Genomic DNA, 24,293 nt, shown 5'->3' with positions numbered 1-24,293 from the left:
GGCGACGATGTCGCGGACAACGGAACCCTATCGCGGACACAGTTCTGACCGCGCTAAAAAAATAAAAATTGTCCGCAAAAAAAAAAAAAAAAATCTGTCGGCAGTGAAGAAAAAAAATAAATAAATAAAGCTGTCTGCAACTGTCGGACATAATGAACTGCTGACGCAGGGAGAGAATGATCACAAACGTGATTATTCTTGCTCGCCTGCCTGCGGCACTTATAAACCAAAACAAAACGATCTTTTTCAAATTGTTTACTGAAAAAGCAAATCTGAAATCAAAATAACGCATATTTCTGTGTACAAAAATAAATAAATAAATAAATAAATAAATAAAGTCGGCATATTTCTGTGATGCAAGCAATACATAACTAACATAGTGAATAATTTTGCTTGTTTGTTTTTATCATATCGTTAGCAGTGTTGTTATAAAGTTCTCTAAAAACGCAGTGTAATAACTTTTTCTTCCCGCTAATGACTTTAAAAAAAAAAGAAAAAAAGAAAAAAAAATTATCATCGCATTGAAAATGCGACCGCTTCAAATACGGTTACCAGCTTTAAAATTATCGCCATTTAGTATCTGGTGTTAAACCTTTACGCAGCCTTTTTTTTTTTTTTTTCAAGGCTCCGAATTTTCGGTGAATATGCCAGTGATATTAATAAAGTTCAATATGCACCCCTGTTAAATGGTAATTCTGAAATTATTTTATTTTAATAAACTTTTTTATTTACCTTTTTTATACCTTCATTGCTTCCATTTTGAAAAATGCAATCTGATTGCATCCGATATGAGAATCGAACTTTTACTTTTTTTTCAACCTAACTTTGCTTCATATGGAGGCAGATAAATGAAAAGTCCATTAAAACCATCATTTCAAGATTTTAAAACGAAATTCTGTTTTTGTTTGAGTCAAAAACTTAAATGCTGAATAGATGGTTTAATTTTAGTTTTTCTGCAACTGTGTCTTTAGATATTAATGAACTGTTTATCATAGGCTTCTAAAATGCAATTCTAAAACAATTTGTAAAAAATTAATTCTTTTATGAGCCATTTTTACTTTCTTCTATATCTAATATATAGAAGAAAGTATTGGATTCGTGCAAATTTTCGAATTTTGAATTTTGACGGATTCGAACGTTTTGAGGTGTGCTGAGTCCACTTCGACCATTTTTGGAAAATGTCTGTCTGTCTGTGTGTGTGTGTGTATGTGTGTGTGTATGTATGTATGTGTGTGTGTATGTATGTGTGTCACGTCTGTGTGTGACCAGTTTTTTGTGGCCGCTCTACAACAAAAACTACCGCATGAAATCGAACGAAATTTAGTACACATATGTGCCCCTATGTGAACTTGTGCCCATTAGTTTTTGGCGCAAATTCCTCCAAGGGGGGTGGAGCAATGGGACGTTTTTCGAGTTACGCATGCTTGCTATTCCTCAGGAAGTAACTGGCGGAATCAAACAAAATTTGGTCCATATGTTGGTATTAACAGGAACAGGTGCTGATTCAATTTTGGTGTCAATAACTCAAACGGGGGTTGAGCTATAGAACGTTTTTTGTCGTCAATTGTGACTGCTGTATCTCAAGAAATAATGAACGGAATGAAAGAAAAATTTATCGGCAAGTAGCCCTTAGTGGGTATAAGAACTGATTTTATTTTTGTGTCAACAGCTAAAAAGGGGGTAGCGCAATCACCCGTTCTTTTTTTCCATTTTGAGTGCCCTATCTCAAGAAGTAATGCTACGTTCTGGTTGAAATTTGGAATATATGTGAATCCATATGTAAACAGGCTTTGGTTCAATTTTGACGCCGATCGCTCCAAGAGGTGTTGATTTTTTTTTTTTTTTTTTTTTTTTTTTTGCGAATAAAAAATATTTTTATTAATGCAACAATAAGAAAGATAAATCGTAATAGATTGTCGTCTGCGTATTTCTCGTGATTTTAATTGCATGGAAATGATCGGAAATATTATCTCAATGATTTAAAATTTTTAACTGTTGCCATCTTATGTTTGTTAACAAATAAAATATTTGTAATTAATTCAAGCAAGGCTTTTAAAATAACTTTCAATTTTCGCTCTTTGCTTTGCTTTTGCAATAATTCAGACATTGGGATGGTCGTCAAGTTTTTGCATGTGTAATTTTGTTTTCATTGGGAATATTGCTTCCTCGTCAAGCATGGGGAGGGATCAGAAAAAAAAAAGAAAAATATAGAAGAAAGTTTCGTGATGGCCACAACATACTAGTTTTTTTTGCTTTCAAAAAATGAATTGATTTTTCACAAATAAAAGGGACCCTGTGAAAAATCCTGGACAGAACCCTGTTCAATAACCAACGCATGTTTGCAAATGTCAGGTGCCCACCAAGAACAGAGGGGTGAGGGGTCCTCAGATTGCACCACTGAAACTTTTAGGAGGTAATTTGAGAAAGATTTCGGTCTCAGTTTTTTTTTTTTTTTGGGGGGGGGGGGGGTCCTGCCTTATTTCAAAAATAATTTTTTAAAAAGAGACTCGTTTATTATTTTTTTTATTGAAACCACGCCCGAAATGTTGCAGACAGATTATGAAGTTCTAAAAGCTTGTCGCAGACAGCTACAAAACTTTCTGCCACTGGGTATATATATATATATATATATATATATATATATATGTTTTTGTGTTTGTGTGTTATCTAAATAAGATGCCCGTATTTACTTGTTTACCAAGATCTCCCGACTGTACTCCTCGCAATTTTAGTTACAGGAGCCTTGGGTCAGGTTCTGATTCACCTCGATCTGCTTTCCCTACAATTTGAATTTGTTCTTTTTTAAAGGATATTTGTACTCTAAAAACGTTTAAAAAACATTTTTTAAAAAGTTTTTATATATTCAAAATATTAAAATCAAGTGCTTTCAAACGACACCAAATTTATGAGTCAATGCAAATTAAAAGTAACTAAGCTTAAATGTAAATTAAAAAAAAAAAAAACAGATATGCGATCAGCTGATTGGGAACAGCATTTCAGACACGATTTTCTCAAAGTGTCATTTTTTTAAAAACTCATGTTCCTTTTTCTAGTAAACTAATTTATATATTTTGCAGTAAGCCGCATGTTACATTGAGCCGCACCATGCTGCGGTAACTCGTCTGGTGTGCTAATTCTACCAGCAGCCCAGTTACTTCCTATTCCGGGCTGATGAGTGCTAAAAAGCTCGAAACTGCAGTCCTCAGATGGAATAACTGAGCTGGCGGTGTATTTTATGTAATTGCTGAAATTTTCCGAATTTTATTTATATGTTCATAATTATACTGAAGTGAAATTTTTGCTTTAGGGCTCATTTTCCAAAAGAACTGTTTTTATGGTCGAAAACAGCCCTTTTTTTACTTCCTTTAACAAAAAAAAGGAAGTATTGTATTCGCGAAAAAAATTTCACCCAAGAATCGGCCTTACTTTCCATTTTGCTCACCCCCAAATGAATGTTGAGTTTTTTTTTTTCAACCTGACCACACTTGGATACGTGCCTAGGAACACACAGACACCCGAAATATCCATTTTGATGATCCCCGAGTTAATTACAACGAGTTTTCTCGTGACGTATGTATGTATGTATGTATGTGCGTATGTGTGTATGTATGTCGCATAACTCAAGGACGGAATGTCCTAGAAAAATGAAATTTGGTACATAGACTCGTAGTGGGGTCTAGTTGTGCACCGTTTTTTTTTATTGCATTCGTATGCTTCAAAGGGAGTCTTTTGCCCCTTTTTGGGGGGAAATCATTGTTAATTTCGATGTAAACTCCCGTGGTGTTATAGTTTGGCGGGACACTTGGCGATATATCGCCAGTCTTTTGGTCGCCAAGTTTTGTGACAAGTTAGGCGATTTTTTTTTTTTAAATTTTTTTTCTTTAAATCTGGTTTCAATTTGGCCACTGTTGGTGATATTTAGAGAGTAAACAATTGAATCATATTAAAACTGCCAATAATGAGAAAATGACATTAAATTGGAGCAAAAGGAAGTCATGTGATGCACACATTAGCTCGTTTCATTTAAAAAGTTGGTTAAAATTTCTCAGATTTTTTTGTGAAATAAACAAAATTGCCTCAAAATTTCACTTAAATAAACTCCCAGACATCTCTTTAAAACACTGAAAGTTGTAAGTTTCTATCAAAAACTTTTTGAGAAAAAGGTACATAAAGTGCAGCAATTTAACATTGCGCGAATGCGGGATACCGACTCCCCATAGTTCCAATTTCAAGCAAAATTTATTCCAAACGCCTATAATGCTATTCCATTGAAGTAGCAGTTTTTTCTAGGATTAAATTGGAGTTTACAGGGGTCCGGGGACACAAAAATCGTCAAATTTTGCAATTTTTTCTTTATCCTGTGAAAAATTATTCCGTTTTTTTTCTGCTTAAGAGTACGTTTGAATCTTGTTTCTATTTTAAATAGAACGAAAGATATAATTATTTTTGTTGCATGCATCTAACTAATGTGTACTTAACTTTAAACCTTTAAACGCGTTTTTCTCCATGATGCAATTTTTCCCGATTTCTTGCATTCAAACTCTTATAAGTCAGGAACCGATAAGGATAAAGTAATGAAACTTGGAGCATATCTTTTTCAAACAGTTTACTTTAACTTTTTTTTCCTCGATTTTGAAAAAAAAAAAAAAAAAAAACCTTTTACTGCAAAAATTATGATTTTTTTAAAAAAAAAAGTATCTTCGAATTTTTCGAAATTTTTCTTCAAATATTTCTTATTGAATCAATATTTTTAAAATCGCCGAGTAAAAGTCAAAGCTTAGATATTTGTGCGTGATTTATTTATAAAAAAATGAAAATTGATCAAGAATATTTTGAATTATAGCAATTTAAAGCAACCCCATTTTTTTTTAAAAAGATTAATTAAATTTAATATTTTTTTTTCATACTTATGTTATGATTTTGCTTATTAAATAAATGGTGAATCAGTGCAAAAAATTTCAAAACTCTAAAGTATGTAATAAAAAAAAATTCAAAATGTGTTCCGGACCCTCTTATATATATATATATATATATATATATATATATATATATATATATATATATATATATATATGTATATGTATATATATATATATATATATATATATATATATATATATATATATATATATATATATATATATAAGCTAAAATGCTGTTTCACTATATCTCAAGGCGAAGAACCTTTTTTTGCATAATAAAGATCAACTATCCGGAAATCTAGGGCAAACGGAATATCGAAATGTTTTCTGACAATGACAAAAGGTTCTTTGGATGTTACCCCAACAGAAGGCCTGTCGCGCGCCAAGGGGATGGGGAAACGGCAGAAGGAACGACAGACGACCGGAAATATGCCTGGTAGGCAGCGTGGGAAAGTTTTTGGGGGGCGAGGATGCAGAAGGTTCCGCGCACGCGTGTTTGAGGTATAAAGAAGACAGGGAGGCTGTGTATACAAAGTTATAAGTGCTTTGCTTTCAACACCAGGCGGGAAAAATTCTCAAAGGTGTGTTCTGTTACAGAATGTTGAAATATTTTTTGCTGTCTATAAAATGACTTGTCAAAAACGCTTCATGTTTCAGCAGTTTAATCTTGTAAGAAAAAAAAAACCTGAAAAGTTCTCAAGGTTACAAAAATAACGCGGGAAAGGTTTTATTGCTTTGAACAAGTCAAAGTCATATTCGTGCTCATGTTTAATTATATTCATCTTATTTTCCTGCTTAAGTTAATCATAGAGTTGATAATAAAGCTTAAATTCGAGTATTAAATTAGTAGCTAAAGGGTTGGAATTACATGCATTTTCATTTGTGCATTTTTTACTTCCTATTATAAAAAAGGAAGTATTGTATTCGCGAAAAAAATTTCACTCAAAAATCGGCCTTAATTTCCATTTTGCTCACCTCCGAATGAATGTTGAGTTTATTTTTCAACCCGACCATACGTGGATATATGCCTAGGAACGTAGACACCCGAAATATCCATTTTGACGATTCCCGAGTTAATTACAACAAGTTTTCTCGTGACGTCTGTATGTACGTATGTATGTGCGTATGTGTATATGATGTCGCATAACTCAAGAACGGAATGTCCTAGAAAGTTGAAATTTAGTACGTAGACTCCTAGCAGGGTCTAGTTGTGCACCTTTCTTTTTGGTTGCATTCGGATGCTCCAAAGAGGTTCTTTTGCCCCTTTTTGGGGGGAAATCATTGTTAATTTCGATGTAAACTCAAGTGGTGTTATAATTTGGCAGACATTTGGCGATATATAGCCAGTCTTTTGGTCGCCAACTTGGCGACAAATTTGGCGGATTTTTTTTTATTTTTAAAGTCTGGTTTTAGTTTGGCCAGTGTTGGTGATATTTAGAGAGTAAACTATTGAATCTTATTAAAACTTCCAATAATAAGAGAATGACATTAAATTGGAGAAAAAGGAAGTCATGTGATGCACAATCAGCTCGTTTTCGACTCGTATTCTTATCTTTTCCGTACTGGCCCATGAGCACTTAAATAATTGAGACATTCAGAGCTAAAGTGGATCAAATCCATTTCGACTTATTCCACTTTGGCAACCAGGTGTTACGTTCATAAATAAGGCATTCAGAGTTAAAGTGGATTAAATTCATTTCGACTTGATCCACTTTGGCAACGAAATGCTGCCGTAAAATGGTCCAACTATGGGCCACTTTTCGATGTTTTCAATGAAAATTGATTTAGAAATTTGAGGACTTTAGAAATGGTAGCTATACATCTCATTTTTCGAATGAAATGTTTGAAAAAAAAATCTAAGTTGGAAAGAAGAGGAAGGGGAATTTTTTCCCCTTGCCCCATAGTTGTACCCCTACGGGGGGGGGCTACATATGGGCCACCCCCATTATAACCTAGAAGACACATTGAAAACTTGATCTGGACTATTGCCGCCTGAGAATGCACGTTGTCCTATACGTGAAATACACCGCCAGCTCATTCAATTCTAGCCGAGGACTGCAGTTTCGTGCTTATTAGCACTCATCAGCCCGGCATAGGAATGACTGAGCTTTAGGTGGAAAACCTCTTAAGGAAGCCAAGAGTGCCAAACAGACTGGTAGCTAATACAGGATTAGCACTGACCGACCAGACGAGTGACCGAAGCAATGGTTCGATTCAACTCGAATATTGAAGGCAAAGGCAGGTATATTCAGTAGGTTACCGCCCTATAGCCAGGGCTAAAGCAGAAACACGTGAAATACACCGCCAGCTCAGTTAATTCCAGCCGAGGACTGCAGTGTCCACTCCAGCTCAGTCATTCCTATGCCCAGTGGCGTAGCTAGACCCGACTTTCGGGGGGGGGGGGGGTTACTTCTTTTATATATATATATATATATATATATATATATATATGTGTGTGTGTGTGTGTGTATGTATGTATGTATAATCGCTTGGAATTTTTTCCTTTTCTTCCTTTTTTTTTCTTTCTCTTCTCTCTTCTTTCTCTCTTTTTTTTTTGAGACTAACTTTTCGGGGGGGGGGTTTTGTCCCCAAAATCCCCCCTTAGCTACGCCCCTGCCTATGCCGGGCTAAAGAGTGCTAATAAGCACGAAATTGCAATCCTCGGATGGAATTGACTGAGCTGGCGGTGTATTTCATGTATTTCTGCCTTAGCCCTGGCTATAGGGCGGTAACTTACTAAAAGTTGTCCTATGCTTGAAACTTTACAAAGAATTTTTTTAGTCCATCATTTACCTTTTTTTCCCCCCAATTTTTTAAGACTTATCATCACTTGTTGTCTCCAGTGATTACTATACTTCAAAATGGTAAACGTAGGTAGCGTTCTTTATTATCTGCCTAGGTTTTGACATAGAAACATTTGAAAACTAGAAAAATCTCACCAACTAAAGGCTAGGTAGGTACCTATACTTAAATCTAAGGCTGATAGCTAAGAGGTGAGGTGTATGCTCAGAAAAAGTACTCACACTTAAGTCTCAGAAAATACATAGATCTGACAAATTTTAAACCAGATCAAAAAAAAATTTTGAAAACTGAAATGCGAAGTCACATTTCTTATTCCAAATCTCATCAAAATAAATAATTTTTAAAAATTATCTCAGGTTCTATTCAGTCCGGATTTTAGTCAGCACCTTCTTCAAAAACTTCTATGAGTACGGGCGATAGGACGACCCCCAAAGTTTTTTCCGTCTTTTCTTTGCCATTATTTACAACTAGCAAAAATACCCGGCGTTGCCTGGGTCAGTAATAATTGTAAGAAACAGTCGCTACTTTCTTTCGTTTTCTGTTTTAACTGACACAACTCAAAACACACCGCTTTGACGTGATTAAAAATCGAGCTTCTTCCTTACCCATAAAAACATAATAGCAATAAGTATAAAGAACCAACGAATATTCATTTATAAACGAAAGCACGAATTTAAGCGTATAAAAATTTAACGAATTTCCAAAATATGAACTAACGAAGATCTCTAAAAATACCGTGCGCTTGCTTCATTTAATTAAATAGTACACACACATACAAAAAAAAAAAAAAAAGCTCTCTACTGTGTTTCACTCAGGGTGCGAAAAGTAGAGTTTCCAAATGTTTAAATGACTTTAAACTCATGTTTGCTCTGGAGAAGCCTTGATTCAAAATTTTCATTATGATTACTTTTAATATTGCTGTTGTTAGGCAACGAATTTTTGTAACAATGGGTTTTATTTTTAATCATATAGAGTAAAGAAATTACATACAGAGGCCCTGCTATACTAAGAAATTGAAACCGGAAGTTGCACCGCTGTGTCCCAAGATCCTTAGCTTCTTGCTAAGTATTTTAAGATACATCTTGATTCAAAAAATTCCATTACTGAATCTCAACTGGTTGTTAATTTAAACTTAGATATTGTTGCGAGTTTATGAAGCACGTTTTTGAAATTGCATTTAAACATGAATTAAAATGCAAACCAATCAGCCAGCTACTTTATACGGTCTCTTTGCGAAATTGGTGAAAACTATACTCGCGAAGCGACAACGTTATCATAACCCCGCCCATCATTGCACCGCTGTATCCCATAATTCCGGCTTCAATTTCATCTCCTTTTTACCATAAGCGGGGCCTTTCTATGTATATTTCTTTACTCTATGTATGGTGATGTAACTATCTATGGTGAAAAAATGGTTAAAATCCGTCCAGTAGTTTTGAAGTTTACCCCGGACATCCGGACAGAAGTAGGGCTTTATGTATAAAGATGAGGATGCAATTCCTAAAAAAGCTATAAATGTCATTCTTGCTCCAGAGAGGCCTTGGTTCAAAATTTACATTGTGATTACTTTTAATATTGGTGCTGTTAGGCAACGAATTTTCCTAACAATGGATTTTATATTTAATCATTTAATGGGGAAATTACGTGAAATTTACTGTTTTCCACGATAACTTTTTAAAACTACGTTTTTAAGGAACAAATTATAGCCTAAGTTGCTCCCTGATAATGTAGCTATCTATGGTGAAAAAATGGTTAAAATCCGTCAAGTAGTTTTCAAGTTTACCCCGGACATCCGGACAGAGATTAGCCCTTTATGTACAAAGATTAATAACACAAAATATGACGAAAGCATCCCTACAGAGAAGAAAATGAAGCTCCAAGCCCCAAAAAACCTTGAAAACTAGGTGGCCCATTGTTGTACCCCAACATTCCCATTTTCGATAAATATTTAGTGCTTGTGAAAACTATGAAACTTTTAATCAACATGCGGCTTAATTCATAACTGACAAATTAGTAAAGCAAATCTGAACTTAGCAGATCTTGGAAAACAGTAGAAGTGGTGTCTGCCCGAAGAAGACTTTTGGCTCGTCCACGAGCGAGTCGAATCACGCACTAAAAACGACTAAGTTATCTGAGGTATAAAAAAAACAATGGCAATCTCTAATAAAGCGCCTTTAACTACCTAAATGGTTACAGTACCTGGTGATGGGGTGGGGGGGGGGGGGGGAGGCTCATAATTTCGGAAAAGAGGACCCTAAAGAGCAAAATCATCGCCATGGCAACAGTGGCCCATTGTTGCCCCCTTGGCACAAAGTTGTACCGTTTTACGGTACATTCATAAATGAAGCAGGGCCCGACTAATTAAAAGTGAGGCCCTAGGCCCACGTTAATTTGGAGGGCCCCTGATGAATCTACAGTGGTTGATTTACAGGTATAGGGCCCGTCGGAATGTACTTTTGGGGGCCTCCTTGGTCTATCACGGAACTATGTAAAAGTTGTTTATCATGTGCATTATAAATCCCCTTTGAGGCCCCTCATAAATGTGACGAAGTAAATTCGTTACTGGCTGAATGAATGAAAATCCCCCTTTAAGAAAGTTTTCCAATTAACAAGCCATATTTTTTTTATTATTACAGTGCACAGCACCGTTTATACGTTTCTCTTTTGTACGTTTTTATTAATTATACGTTTATGAAATCGGTCCCTGCAGAGTCTTATATTCACTAACCTATACCTATTATACGTTTTTTCATTTGTACGCTTTTTTCATACAGTCCCTTCAAAAACGTATAAACGGTGCTTCACTGGTATTTAAAAAATACATGTATTTTTCATATAGTTGTAATGCTAGCATAGTTCATGTAATTTGGGGCCCCTTAGGAAGATGGGGCCCCAGACCCAGGCCTGTGCAGTAATCAGGCCCTGAAATGAAGCATTCGGAGCGAAATTGAATCAAATCCGTTTCGACTTGATCCACTTAGGTAACAAAAAGTTACATTCATAAATGAGGCGTTCAGAGCTAAAGTGGATTAAGTCGAAATACACTTGATCCTCTTTAGCTCTGAATGCCTCAATTAACTTGGGGAGAAAACAAAGATTATGTAAATGAAAAGCATAACAGAAAAAATAGAAGTAGCACTTTGGTTTTCAGTTGTCTTTTCATTCGACAAAGTCTAGAGTGAAAATCTTAAGTTGAAAAAAAAAAAAAAAGTTTCGATTTATTTATTTATTTTTGAATAAAGGAATTTGTTCAACTGCGGAAAGAGGCAATTCTTTTTTCCGTTGCATTATCTCTCGTTTACTTTTTCACTTCTCATTACTTTTTCCCAATTAGCCACAGGGCCACTGAGAGCAAAGACCATGTCAGCTTGGTGGCCGGGCAACTCTCCCCCCTATAAAACTTGTCAAATGAAAACTACTCCGATTCCTAGCCGGGCCTCTAATTTCCGACTAGGCTGACATGGTCTCTCGCTGGCCCTGATAATAGCCATTAATGTACGACATCGCTGATGAATAAAAAAATTTCGCATGATAAACGAAGAATTACAACTTTGACGTTGACTGAGATGACTTACTTTTGATTATCAAATGTGATTTTGTAGACAATTTTCCACATTGAAAATTTAAAATTCTGCATTTTTAAAAAAAATATATACATCTTCCAGCGAGGTACGTTGACTTCTTTCCGCAGTTGAGCGATTTTTCATTCGCAGCATCTGGGAAGGATACGTCTGTGTACAACTGCAGACGATTAGCGTGAGGGATTAAAGGGGATTGCGGAAGTGAAAAAAACATCTTCATTCAGAGCTTGCTTTTGCAGCTGCTACAACGGTAAATTGATACAGTTCTGCTAACTAGTTTGAGAGATAAAAGAAATAGTATGCATATAGTAAAAAAGTGACTACCGTTAAGAGAACTTTCTCAAAAGTATATTTTTCTATTGGGATTAGCAAATAAGATAAGATAAGTAGCATAAGAAATGCAATTTTGAAAAAAAAAAAATCATAAAGGTATAAAAACTTGCAAAATTTTCATTTTTTTTGACATAAGTAGGTTTTTAAAGGTGTCAAAATTTATTTACGGTTCGATTCTATGATGCTGACTGAGTTCATTTTATTTTCACAGTGTCCACTTTTTTGAGATTTTAATTTTAAGATGTTGTATGTTGTAAAACTAGTGTTTGGCCTTCTTTCCCGTAATAAGTATTGAAAAAAAAAAGAAAAAAGAAGTGGTTTTTGCATTGTGTCGTAAAACATCGTTAAAAATTGTTTTAAAAAAAAAAGAGTTAAATGAAGAATATTGAAGCATGGGGGGTGGGGGGGGGGGGGTGCTAAATCTTCGAAGCTAACTTGTTCAAAAGGCAAAAGAAACTGTCAATTGTTTTGAGGAAAGAGATGGTACTAGTTTTAACCAGGGGCGGACTGGATCCCCCCAAGAGGGCGCCAACTTTGATTCCCCAAAGGATGCATAATAAATAAATACATGAATAAAAAAATATTCATAAATAAATAAAAAAAAACTCGAAAGTGTATGGATTAGATTTGAGAGCGCACTCCCCCCCCCCCCTCTTGAAACCTCGAAAGCTCACAGGTTCAAGGGCTGGGGGAAAAAAAATACCGAGGGCGGCCAGTGTATGTGATGATACATGATTTTAATGAATGATAGCTTATCTAGAGTTTGACCTTTGTACAAGTTAAACTTATAATTTTAATATGCCCACTTGCGTCCCATAGCTTCTCGCTGTCCCAAATGAGCAAATATAAATATTGAAAAATAAGATAGGAGCTATTCACAAATGATATCCCTCTTGAGAGGGAAGGGTTCATGACATGTGACAATTTGAGACAAGGGGGGGGGGGGAAGCAATAAGAAGTGTGACATCATGTATTTTTAAAAGAGAATAAGCTTAAGAAAAATAGGGTGACATGTGACAGGGGGTGACGTGTGTGACACTTTGTGACAAATGGGGGGGGGGGGGCGGGGTCAAAAAATTTGAAATAAAAGTGCGACTTCATAAATGGACAACCTCAAAGTTGAAAGTAGTGTTTGACAGAGAAACAAGTGTGTCTTCTTCTAACAGCTTTAAATGAATAAATCGATTAAGAAAAAATGGTTAGGAGGGATCTAGGGCATTGTATTTCATTCTGCATTTAATTATTTTGGTGGAAAAAAAATTGCTTATTTTTTAACAGTTCATAAGAGTTAAATGTTAGGCTTTTAATGTAAAAAAACAAAACAAAACAATGCTGTATAAATTCTCATTCATGGATTTGCTTCGAGCAAACTGTATCAGAAAGAACTAATGGCATAGTACATGTACAGAAAAGGATGTCTTGATTTGATAGTTTTTGGGGGGATAAATTTCTGAAATATTGTTGATATTAGCACTTACGGGGGAATTCAACCCTTTTTCTTTAAAAACAAACACTAGCACTAAAATATAGTTTCAAGAACTAAACAGTCGAGAGAAAATAAAGATCCCACCAAAAACATTCTGTAAAAAAACTAGCCAAGTTTCGATGGAGCTGTTTGTTTTATCTCTAAAAAGTAATGAAATCTAAACAAAGTCATGACAAGTCGAAGGTTCCTTACTGCGATTTCTTTATTGTTATAGTTAATGTTGTGTGACTTGGGCCGTTAAACATTCTTTATACGTTAGTGGGTACAAGTCAATTTTGTTTACACCTTTTCCAAGTGGCAATTTTCCATCGTCAATGGGTAGCGGTTCTGGCGACAGATTGGTGCAATCGTGTCATGGAGCACCTGTTTTTGTACCCTTGTGTATACTCTTTAACGGCTAAGTCACACAACATTAACTATAACAATTAAGAAATCGCAGTAAGGAACCTTCGACTTGTCATGACTTTGTTTGGATTTCATTACTTTTTAGAGATAAACAAACAGCTCCATCGAGACTTGGCTAGTTTTTTACAGAATGTTTTTTGGTGGGATTTCACTTCTTTTTGTAGAAACATTTAATTTGTGTGATGTTCGAGTAGACTAAAGTTAGGTTAGATTAAATTAGAAGATGTGTCCCACTACGCTGGACTTTCGCAATGACAGTCGATTTTTTGATGTACCAAGAGTAGAAGGGGGCATTACCATATCTAATACAGCTGAGGGTTCTTCATGAGATACTTCAGACTTTCGATTTTTGACATCAAATGAAGCGGCCCACCGAGTTGAATATTTTTTGTAAAGGCGGTTTGCCTAGTTTTTATAGTTTTCCCTTTATGTAGTCATCAAACCCTAACTCTGTACCAAATTTCACCTCTCTGAGTTTATGGGAAGTACTAGTTCTATTTTGATGATCATGAGTGAGTGAGTGTCATAAATGCGAAACTTTGCTTTCGCTTAACTTCGGAACTAAATGACCTACAGACTTGAAATTTGGGATTTCCAGGTGTGTGTGATTATAGCTTACTGGATGACGAAAATTTCTGCGTTCTGGTCTCATCAGAAGGTTCTCAAATAGGGGCCTGAAAATACGACGAAATGGTTCCAGTAAAGATGGTACGGCAGTGTTTGCTTCGCGCTCGACTTGGCTGGGGCACTGCCGTGCCCCTCGATATTTTGAATACAGTTTCAGTTTTTTTTTTTTGTTTCAAAATGTAGGAAATAAAAAGTGTAAAATGGATACTAAAAATATTTCTCTCTATATAGTTAACATTGACGAAGGTAAGAGACCGACTTCAGGCCCCCCCCCCCCATAAATTTCGCGAAGACCCCGTCGCCAAATGAGAGAAAAATATCCCTTAAAACACCTCAAAAAATTTCAATGGTGCAGTCTGCGCTACAACCCCCCCCCCCCTAATGAATTTAATTTCAAAAAACGCATTACTCTGCGTTTATTAGGGGGGCTCCTAATCCATTTTTTTTTTTTTTTAATCACAGGCGCTACCACTGTGGTACCCTCTGGCACCTTCATGTGCTTATAATTAAAATATCATGGGGCATGCAAATGTAAATAAATAAGTAAACCCAAAGTCATGTCCTTACTTTTATTAATAATATTTACAAAGCATACAATTTTCTCTGATACATAATGTACGTCAGCAACACATCAGCACAAAAATACTAATTCGCGTACGCATGCGTCAAATGTCACTTCTGATAAAAGCAATTATTGCTTTATTTTTTGTCCCATACAGTACATAAATTTCATATCACAATCTTCGGCAGCAGGCCACCTAAGGCATCATTTCGAACAGAATGTCATAAATAGCACCACGTGAACTAGGATTACTACGATTCAATTATTTGTTTGTCAATTAAGTCTGCCAACGTTAGTTATATTTCTAACGGGAAACTAAATCAGATACAATTCAAAAGTCACTCATTCGGAATATCCGCTTTTTTTTTTCTTTTTAAGTAAAACATTACAATTTAGTAATGACAACAATTCTGTAAAAACTTAGCATTGCAGATGGGGGCCGTGGTAGCCCGATCGGTAGAGTGTCGGATTCGGGGCCGGAGGGTCCCGAGTTCGAACCTCGATGGTCGAAGACCCACCGTCGTCATTAAAGGGGACTGGGCGACGTTAAATATGCTCGTGGTCTCAATGTCCTTCAAGTGAAACGATACCTCTGGGGGCGCTAGCACCAAGTAGCTATTAGCTCCTGGACTTGTTCTAAATTCTCATTAACTGTTCAATCCGGTGATGGTGCTGCCATCTATCGGTATATAAAATAATGGAGGCAAGGCACTTAGTATGCAGTCCTCGACATAAATACAGTTGTAGTCAGTTGTGACTCTGAATAGGAATAGGAATATTGCAGATGCCGTTACGTGCGCATTGTGGTGGAATAATGGCGATCTAGTAAGAACGTATTTGTGTTGTGTATGTTTTTGCATATCGCGCTTGCCGAGTTCTATTAAGTGTGCAAAAAAGTAATTGAAGCCTAACAGTTTGTCAAGAAATTCCATGAAATAATGGCGCTGAAAGCATCGAAAGAACGAAGATGATAACAGCGACTTTTTAAGTTCCAAAGGAAATTTCTTTCCAGAAACTGGTGAGTTATGAAAGTTATACTTTTTAATTTTACATCTAAACTTTCGAGTGCTCTCGATAGAAATACTCAGGAGTGTAATATTGTCACACGTATAGCAGTTTCAGTTTTTAAAATAGCAGACCAAATTAATTGAGATGAACAGATTCATACCCTAAAAGATTATTTGAACATTTCAACTGAAAGTGAACGGGAGATTCGTAAAATAGATAAATTTACTTAATATATTGCAATGCAATTTTTTGAGTCAGAATCTTAAGCACCGCTGGATTATGAGGATAAAAGTTTTTGTGTAAGAATAAGATTAATTAAAATTAAAACATCAAAAACTCAAGTTTTGCACGGAGTACGTGGTATTTTCGTGCTATTTTGCTCATTTCTTGTTTTCAGTAGTTTTTAACAGGCACTGAATTAACTTGAGTTTTTGATTTTTCGAGGTACTATCTTAATCTTGCTTTTACACACAAAAAAAAATTTTCATAACAATCCAGCGCTGCTTAAAATTCTGACTCAAAAGATTGGATTTCAACCTTTTACTCAACAAATTTATCTAGTTCACGTAACTCCCGTTTTTTTTCAATGAAAATATACCAATTAATTTTCTTTCAAATTCCGATTTGAGCGATTTTCAAAGACGGAAACCTACCAGTCGAAAGTTTTCTGAAACAACCTGTTGGTGTTGAACATTTATTACTTAGTACATAACTTGGTGTTACAATTTCTGTTTAATTTAGATTTTTCCACCGTGTTACAAAAAGTAGTCAAGCTAAGCTTCTTTAGCAGCAACATTCTTCCTTCTGGTACTTATATCGGTTATGTCCGTAACAACCGATTCGCCAGATGAAATGACCACAGCAACTATATTCTGGCATTTACTGATTGCTGCTGTTAAGAGTTGATTTTTAAAGTGTCGGCAACCTCATGGCTTTATGTTCAATGCCATTTATTACACTGTTCGTATCGAGTATTATCACCAACATTAGTGTTAATTACTGTTTGCAAATTTCACTATTTTATAGAGTAATATCATCAACATTCGTATTAGTTACTCTTTGTAAACTAACTTCGCATCGAGTATTATCACCAACATTCGTGTTAATTACTGTTTGCAAATTTCACTATTTTATAGAGTAATATCATCAACATTCGTATTAGATACTGTTTGTAAACTAACTTGGCATCGAGTATTATCACCAACATTCATATTAGTTACTGTTTATGGTAAACTAACTGTTCAGAACGAGTATTATCACCAACATTCGCATTAAGTTACTGTTTGTAAACTAAACTGTTCATATTCGAGTAATATCATCAACATTCGTATTAGTTATTGCTTGTAAACTGAACTTTGCATCGAGTATTATCACCAACATTCGTATTAGTTACTTTTTATTGTAAACTAATTGTTCAGATCGAGTATTATCATCAACATTCGCATAAGTTACTGTTTGTAAGCTAAACTGTTCATATCGAGTAATATCATCAACATTCGTATTAGTTACTGTTTGTAAACTAACTTCGCATCGAGTATTATCACCAACATTCGTATTAGTTACTGTTTATTGTAAACTAACTGTTCAGATCGAGTATTATCACCAACATTCGTATTAGTTACTGTTTGTAAACTAACTTTGCATCGAGTATTCACCAACATTCATATTAGTTACTGTTTATGGTAAACTAACTGTTCAGATCGAATATTATCACCAACATTCGCATAAGTTACTGTTTATAAGCTAAACTGTTCATATCGAGTTAATATCACCAACATTCGTATTAGTTACTGTTTATTGTAAACTAACTGTTCAGATCGAGTATTATCACCAACATTCGCATAAGTTTAGTCGCTTAAGTTTGTAAACTACACTGTTCATATCGAGTATTATCACTAATATTCGTATTAGTTACTCTTTGTAAACTAATACGAATGCTGTACCAACAAGTATTAATTACTTGCTGCCTACAGGGCAGCGATTTTCATCCCACAGGTTGAGAATTGCTGTCTTATACTCAATATCTATTGTCTTTTTTCCATTTTCCATCGTCTTTTTTAATATTTAACGTCTTGTAAACTAATCGGTACAGCTGAAGAGAAATTTATTTTCATTTTTTTTTTTTTAAGAAGTGAATGCGCAAAAGAATTCTTCCTGTAAGTGCAATTTCTGGACGAGTTAAAAAAATTATGAATGGAGCAAAATGTAATACAACTTGAAAAATCTTCAAAGATAAACTCGCTCACGGTCAAACATCATGTTATCAGAGCCATACTATACCACAACCACATGAATGACACTATTTAGCGATATTCAATATGGTTCTTAGTGTATTTAGAACTCAAAAAAGGGGGGGGGGGGTCTTCAAATTGTGAAATTAAGACTTAAATTCAATAATTGAAGACAAGTGATAGACTAGTTTTAACTTATAAAGTAGATTTCTCAATGTTGCGAGTTTTAACGATGCACATTTTTTTTTATAGTGAGCCAACAACATTGCGATCGCAGTTTTCATGCGTTATATGGTTAAACCATAGAGATACCAGCAATGAAAATTTAATAAAAAGACCACCTAAGCTTGCAGAATTAGTAATCTAAAAATATAAAGTGGTTTACATTAAATTAAAAAATATATATATATTAACAGATATAAATTATCCTCTTTTGTGTTTTGCACATTTGGCTGTTAAGTGTTTATGTTTTTTTCCCCCGAAAGCAGTTTTAACACTTTTAATTTAAAAGTAGTTTAAATGTAAGTTGATTCAAAAATTATTTTAGGTGACAAATTTGTCGTTCACGTGTGCAATTTTTGCAAGATTTTTTGACGACTTGCTGACAATTGAGGAAGTGAGAAGCAAAGGGATGTATGTGGACATTTTCAAGTTTTGAGTAAAATGCGTTTAAAAATTAGCTTTTAGGTAGACTTTCATTGAAGAAAAGTTTTTCTAAATCATGAGGTATAAGCAGCAACTACCAGGGCTACTATAGTACCATCTCTTGCCCCAACACAGAAGAAAGGTTCATCTACCATTTGTACTGGTTATCTCCAAATGTTTAATTTTGCCACTTACATCCCATTGCTTCTCACTGCCTCAATTGTTGTGTCACCCTATTAATTCATAACTATGCCTGGATGAGAAGTATTAATTACGCAATATGGGAATCTGTTGCAGATCACAGTATTTTTGAGAAAGTAAGCTAGCCAACAAAATCTCAGCAGAGCAAATTTTATCAGTTTTACAAAGAATATTTAAAAAAATATTCTAAGCAAAGTATTTTCATTGCACAACAATCCAGTGCAACATGTACAATGATACTGTAATGGTATGAATGACAAGTTTCAAACCACACATATTCAAAACTATGTTGCACAAGCTCTGTCAGCAAGAAATCTTTCACTCTGGTATAACAATAAGACTCTCTTACGGAATGAATTGATGAATTTTAATAAGTTCGTGAAGGACTAATGCTCGTAGGCATGTCCTTGCATTGCAATGACACTGATATGAAAATCTGCAATGATTTGATCAATTGCAGTCATAATTGGCCTGATTCCCGCGCAGGTTATTCTTAGTTCCTTCCTGGTGCCGAAGAGATCAATTCTTGCAGGGTTTGCTAGTTAACGAAATCAGGATGTAACAATTTTATATAATCCGTTAAAACATACAATGTTTTACAAAAATATGACAAAGTAACGACGCTCTTGTTCCTTTAGAATTTCATTTGATCACGAGTACGCTTCACACTATTCACACAGATCACATTTTCGTTGATTCTATCCAGAATGTGCTTGAGACGAATCACATACTTTTACATGCAGCATGATTTTCAAAGTCACGTGTACTGTCTGCACAATGATAAAAATGCACTTGGAAGCAAGGTGGAACACTTTTGGCACGCGTCCCATGGACACAGGGGCACCCCGAACTTAAATATTTGGGAAGGCGAAAATTCTCAATTTGCCGAATGAAAATCTAAATTTTGCCAAATTGAACTCCAAATTTTTCCTAATAAATCTCCAAATTTTGCCTAATGAAACTCCAAATTTTACCAAATGAAACTCCAAATTTTGCCAAATGAAACTCCAAATTTTGCCAAATGAAACTCCAAATTTTGCCAAATGAAACTCCAAATTTTGCCTAATGAAACTCCAAATTTTGCCTAATGAAACTCCAAATTTTGCCTGATGAAATTCCAATCTTTGCCTAATGATACTCCAAATTTTGCCTTATGAAACTCCGAATTTTGCCTTATGAAACTCCAAATTTTGCCTTATGAAACTCCAAATTTTGCCTTATGAAACTCCAAATTTTGCCTAATGAAACTCCAAATTTTGTCCAATGAAACTCCAAATTTTGTCTAATGAAACTCCAAATTTAGCCTAATAAAACTCCAAATTTTGCCGAATGATGATAATTTTGCCTAATGGAACTCAAAATTTTGTCGAATGGGATTCCAAATTTCGCTGAATGATGAAAATTTTGCACAATAGAACTCCAAACTTTGCGGAATAATGATAATTTTGACAAATCGTCAGACAATATTTGCCGAATAGGAAAACTTTTGGAAGGTTTTGCACAATAGAACTCCAAACTTTGCGGAATAATGATAATTTTGATAAATCGTCAGACAAAATTCGCCGAATAAGAAAACTTTTGGAAGGTCACGGTCACCTCCCGTGACCTCCCATCGGGGTGCCCCTGTATGGACATCATCTCTCGGTAGATATCAGAGAAAATCCCGTTCCGTTTAGTGCACTGGAACGAAGTATAGGAACAGTAACGATGAATCTTTAAATTCGGTGTGTTCGACACTGGCCAGATTCCGTACTACGAAAATCGCTTCACTTTCACGTGTTGACACGTTCGCCCGGTGACAGCAGAGTCGCCATTGAGAAAAGTTTCTTTTTGTCATCTAAGGCCACATTGGTCACATGCTGGAAACAACACGGAGTCGATATGTCACATTTTCTGGGTTGTTTCACCTGAAAGAAATATTATACATTAGGTATTCAGTTTTCTAATGTTTCATCTTTAGTTGAATTAACAGCACTATGACACAATAGAACGATCAGTGGTGTTCCCATAGGGTATACTCCATATACGCCGTATACTCTCAACATTTTTTAGACATATAGTGTATACCCTCAAGCTTCATAAACTTTCACATTAATAACATACTATGTTTTTGATCACATACACAAATTATGCGTAATTTCTTACTGGAAGTAGACCCTTAGAAAAATTGATGGGAACATCACTGGGAACAATGGGGTTGTTTCCTTCAGTCAAAAGTACTACTTTTAGTCACTGAAATTGATAGAATGAGTAAAAAATAATAATATGGACATAATATTCAGAAAATACTTTCATAATCTCAACAGTTATTTTTTAATTAATTTTTTAAAATGTCCGATTTTGAAAACAAGGCTTGGTCTTTATGACGTCACAAATGATGCAATTTGGCGCAACTTTCTACAGCGTTTCCACGTTATGATAAACAAGCAGTGAATTAAAATTGCTCTCTACGCTTGCTATCAACCAAATCGTTGCCAATACACGTGAGTAAAGATGCGAATTAAATATTTTTCTCCGTGAAAATGGCAACATTGAATGGCAGTTCATCATTTGTGATGTCACTCGACAGAAATATAAATAATGAAAGCGTACGGTTTTAAGTAATTTGTGAAAAATATGAAACTTGAACAAATTATTTAAAAAATGGTCAGATCCTATATTTTTAAGAATGCTCTTTCAGAAAAAAATATTTTTAAAATTTTGGAAACGACCCCATTGACCTCATATAAAGTTCTATACAGTAAGACCTGTCTACAACGATACTGTTGGAACCTTAAAAAAACAATGTTATATACAGTTTGATTATTTTTGTTTATATTTTGCTGCGATATAGACAGATTTATTGTTATAGACAGTAGTGTTATACACAGGTTTCACTGTACTCTTATATCTTTGTGCTATCATCATATTATACTCGTATAAAGTTCTATATTAGCTGTCACCATTCACCAATCGGCGACCATTTTATTAAAAATGGCTACCAAATAATAAAATCGCAGTCGCCAAAACTGGCGATCATATGTGTCGACAAAGAAACTTTTTTTTTTCCTTCTTTTTTTCGTCGATCATTTCAGAGTGAAGAGTTTCATATAAAGTCACAAAAATCGACGATTCCTGACGTTTAATTACGCCTACAGTCAAGTCCCGACTTACGCGAGGGATGTGTTCCAAGACCCCTCGCGTAAGTCGAAATTTCGCGTTGTGGAAAATGGCATGTGTAAAAACTTTTATAAATAACATACCTATATAATTAAAGACGCTTGTAAACACCACCTCAAACTGTTGAAAACCATTTCTTAACTATACATGACTGTTTCTCACATAAAAAACTAAATTTTTATTTATATTAAAAAAAAAAAAAAAAAAAAACCGTTTTATTCAACATAATCTTTAGCTTTTCTTTAATTGTCAGAAACGTTCTCTTTTTCATTCTTATCTTCAAACTTTAAATGAAACAGCGCTCTTAGGTGTCATTACATTTCATCAACTTCCCCACATAGAATGAAAAAAATATAAGAAAAATGGGGAGTAGTTATTTGTATAAGCGAAGTTCAGACTAGTATGGTGTGGGAACTTCCACTCTCAGTGATGCCAAAGGGATGAAGGTCCATTCACGAAAAAATGTTTTTAGTATCCAATAACTAAACCGATACTTACACACCGTGATTCCCTTCGGAAACTTTTCGTGTTGCGTGCGGAGAATTCGCGTTAGGTCTAAAATTCTTTACCGGGGGGGAAAAATCGCGTTGTAGCCATTTCGCGTAAGTCGGATCGCGTTATAGCGGGAGTCGACTATATTCATATTTAAAATTGGGTCGTTTTAAAGATCTTTTTTTTTTTTTAATTTAATAGTTCGTTTTTGCGATTACGAACGCTGGCAGTTCGTAACTCTCTGAAAAGTAATCGTGCCAGGCGACAGAAATTTTTTTAATAAATAAAACTAGTCTTGTGTGAGTTCTCGGGCCATTCCTCGGAAAACGATCATTTTGTCCTGCACATGACGTCTCATATAAGTCATTAAAAATAATACTTTAACACATTAAAGAACAATTTTTTTTCGCGTAACAAATTGTAAACTTATGTGTGATATCTTAAGCAAAAAATTTCGTCATTTCCCTTTCAAATCATTCCTTTTTAATGAAATACTAGAAAATCGCCCGTCAAGGTATGACGGGTGAAAATTGTTTCTACATTTGAACGAAGCCATTGCCTGTTTGGGGATAGTTTGATCGTTTGAATGGTAACCTTAACTCCAGCGGATGAACCCTAAACTCCAGTAGGTAGCGTTTATTGCTGACCATTTTTTCGTTTCTTCATTCCCCTGAAATGACAGTCTTACCAGTAAAACAGTCAAGTTACCGGATCGAGTTCAGCCTTGTCACAATAAAGCCTTTCTCTGAATGTTAAACATTACCAAAACATATTCTCAAATTATCATGCCGTAGCGCGAGTTGCATTGTTGAAACTCGCGGGTTACTCGATCATTGGCTACTATGTATATGAGGATATAAACTGTCACGTGTGGGGACAAGCGATTGATTTTTGCGTGGAATGGCCCAATTACATTTACTTTCAGTCAGATACTTTTGTACTATACTACTAAAAAAAACATTTGAAATAGGTTTGTTATATGCTTGTATCTTTGCATTAAGGAACATATGCATTGAAGTTTTGTAGAGGATTATAATTCTTAATTTGTTAATATTACAAAACGCAAATAGGTGGTTTACTTTTTGCGCTGCGTGTATAAATTTATAGAAATGTCTGCCAAAAGTAGCAAACCATTTTTTGACTTTGGTAGCCAGTGGTTATGATTCAAAATTCCAACTACAATACTCAATGCATTTCAAAGGGGGAAGAAAAAAAAATTTGAATTTTGACATCTTGAATTCAAATTAAGTTTTTCGCAATCACGAGTGTGTGTATATAGGCGTGTGTGTTTGTGTGTGGCGGGTATGTGTGTTGTGTGTAGGGGTATGTGTGTTTGTGTGCAGGCATAAGTGGGTGAGTAGTTGTGTGTATGAATGTGTGTGTATGTGGGGGGGGGGGGGGTGGTATGTGTATGTGTGTGTAGGCATATGTGTTTGTGTCTGTGTGCAGGCATGAATGTGTGGGTTGTTTGTATGTGTGTGTGTATGTGTTTGTGCATGTGTCTGTATGTATTTGTGTATGTGTGTGGGTGTATGTGTTTGTGTGTATATGTGTGTGTGTGCGTGCATGTGTGTGTTGTTGTGTATGTATGCGCGTGTGTGTAGGACATAGATGCAACCTGGAGACGGCTTTCGCTATAGGTGTAGGACCCGGTCGACGGTGATGGTGCGGAAGGTGGCGATGGGAAAATAAAATCAAAAGACATCAAAACAGTCAAGTGAGAACAATAAGCAATCGTGATTGCTCAAAAAAAAAAAAAAAAAAAAAAAAAAAAAAAAAAAAAGCAATAGCATTTTTTGAAATCCAGGAGGAGGAGGGGGGGGGGGGGTGATCGCCGAA

General features: G+C 35.2%; 1 protein-coding gene across 3 annotated transcripts in view; it reads right to left on the bottom strand.

The window, feature by feature from the left end:
• Nucleotides 1-24,293, bottom strand: part of LOC129229332 (uncharacterized) — a 108,654-nt gene that overhangs the window by 31,233 nt on the left and 53,128 nt on the right. Inside the window, exon 3 of one of the 3 annotated variants that reach the window (XM_054863625.1) lies at nucleotides 20,570-20,710. The exons of the other annotated variants lie outside the window; for them this stretch is intronic. Within the exon in view, the coding sequence (XP_054719600.1) occupies nucleotides 20,576-20,710 (135 nt within the window). The 3' untranslated portion in view covers nucleotides 20,570-20,575. Of the gene's footprint in view, nucleotides 1-20,569; nucleotides 20,711-24,293 lie in introns of those variants that run through there. 3 annotated transcript variants of the gene reach the window in all.

Source organism: Uloborus diversus, chromosome 9, assembly GCF_026930045.1.
Source record: "Uloborus diversus isolate 005 chromosome 9, Udiv.v.3.1, whole genome shotgun sequence".
In the NCBI taxonomy this organism is placed as follows: Eukaryota; Metazoa; Arthropoda; class Arachnida; order Araneae; family Uloboridae; genus Uloborus; species Uloborus diversus.
This window is presented reverse-complemented; position numbering and strand designations above follow the sequence as displayed.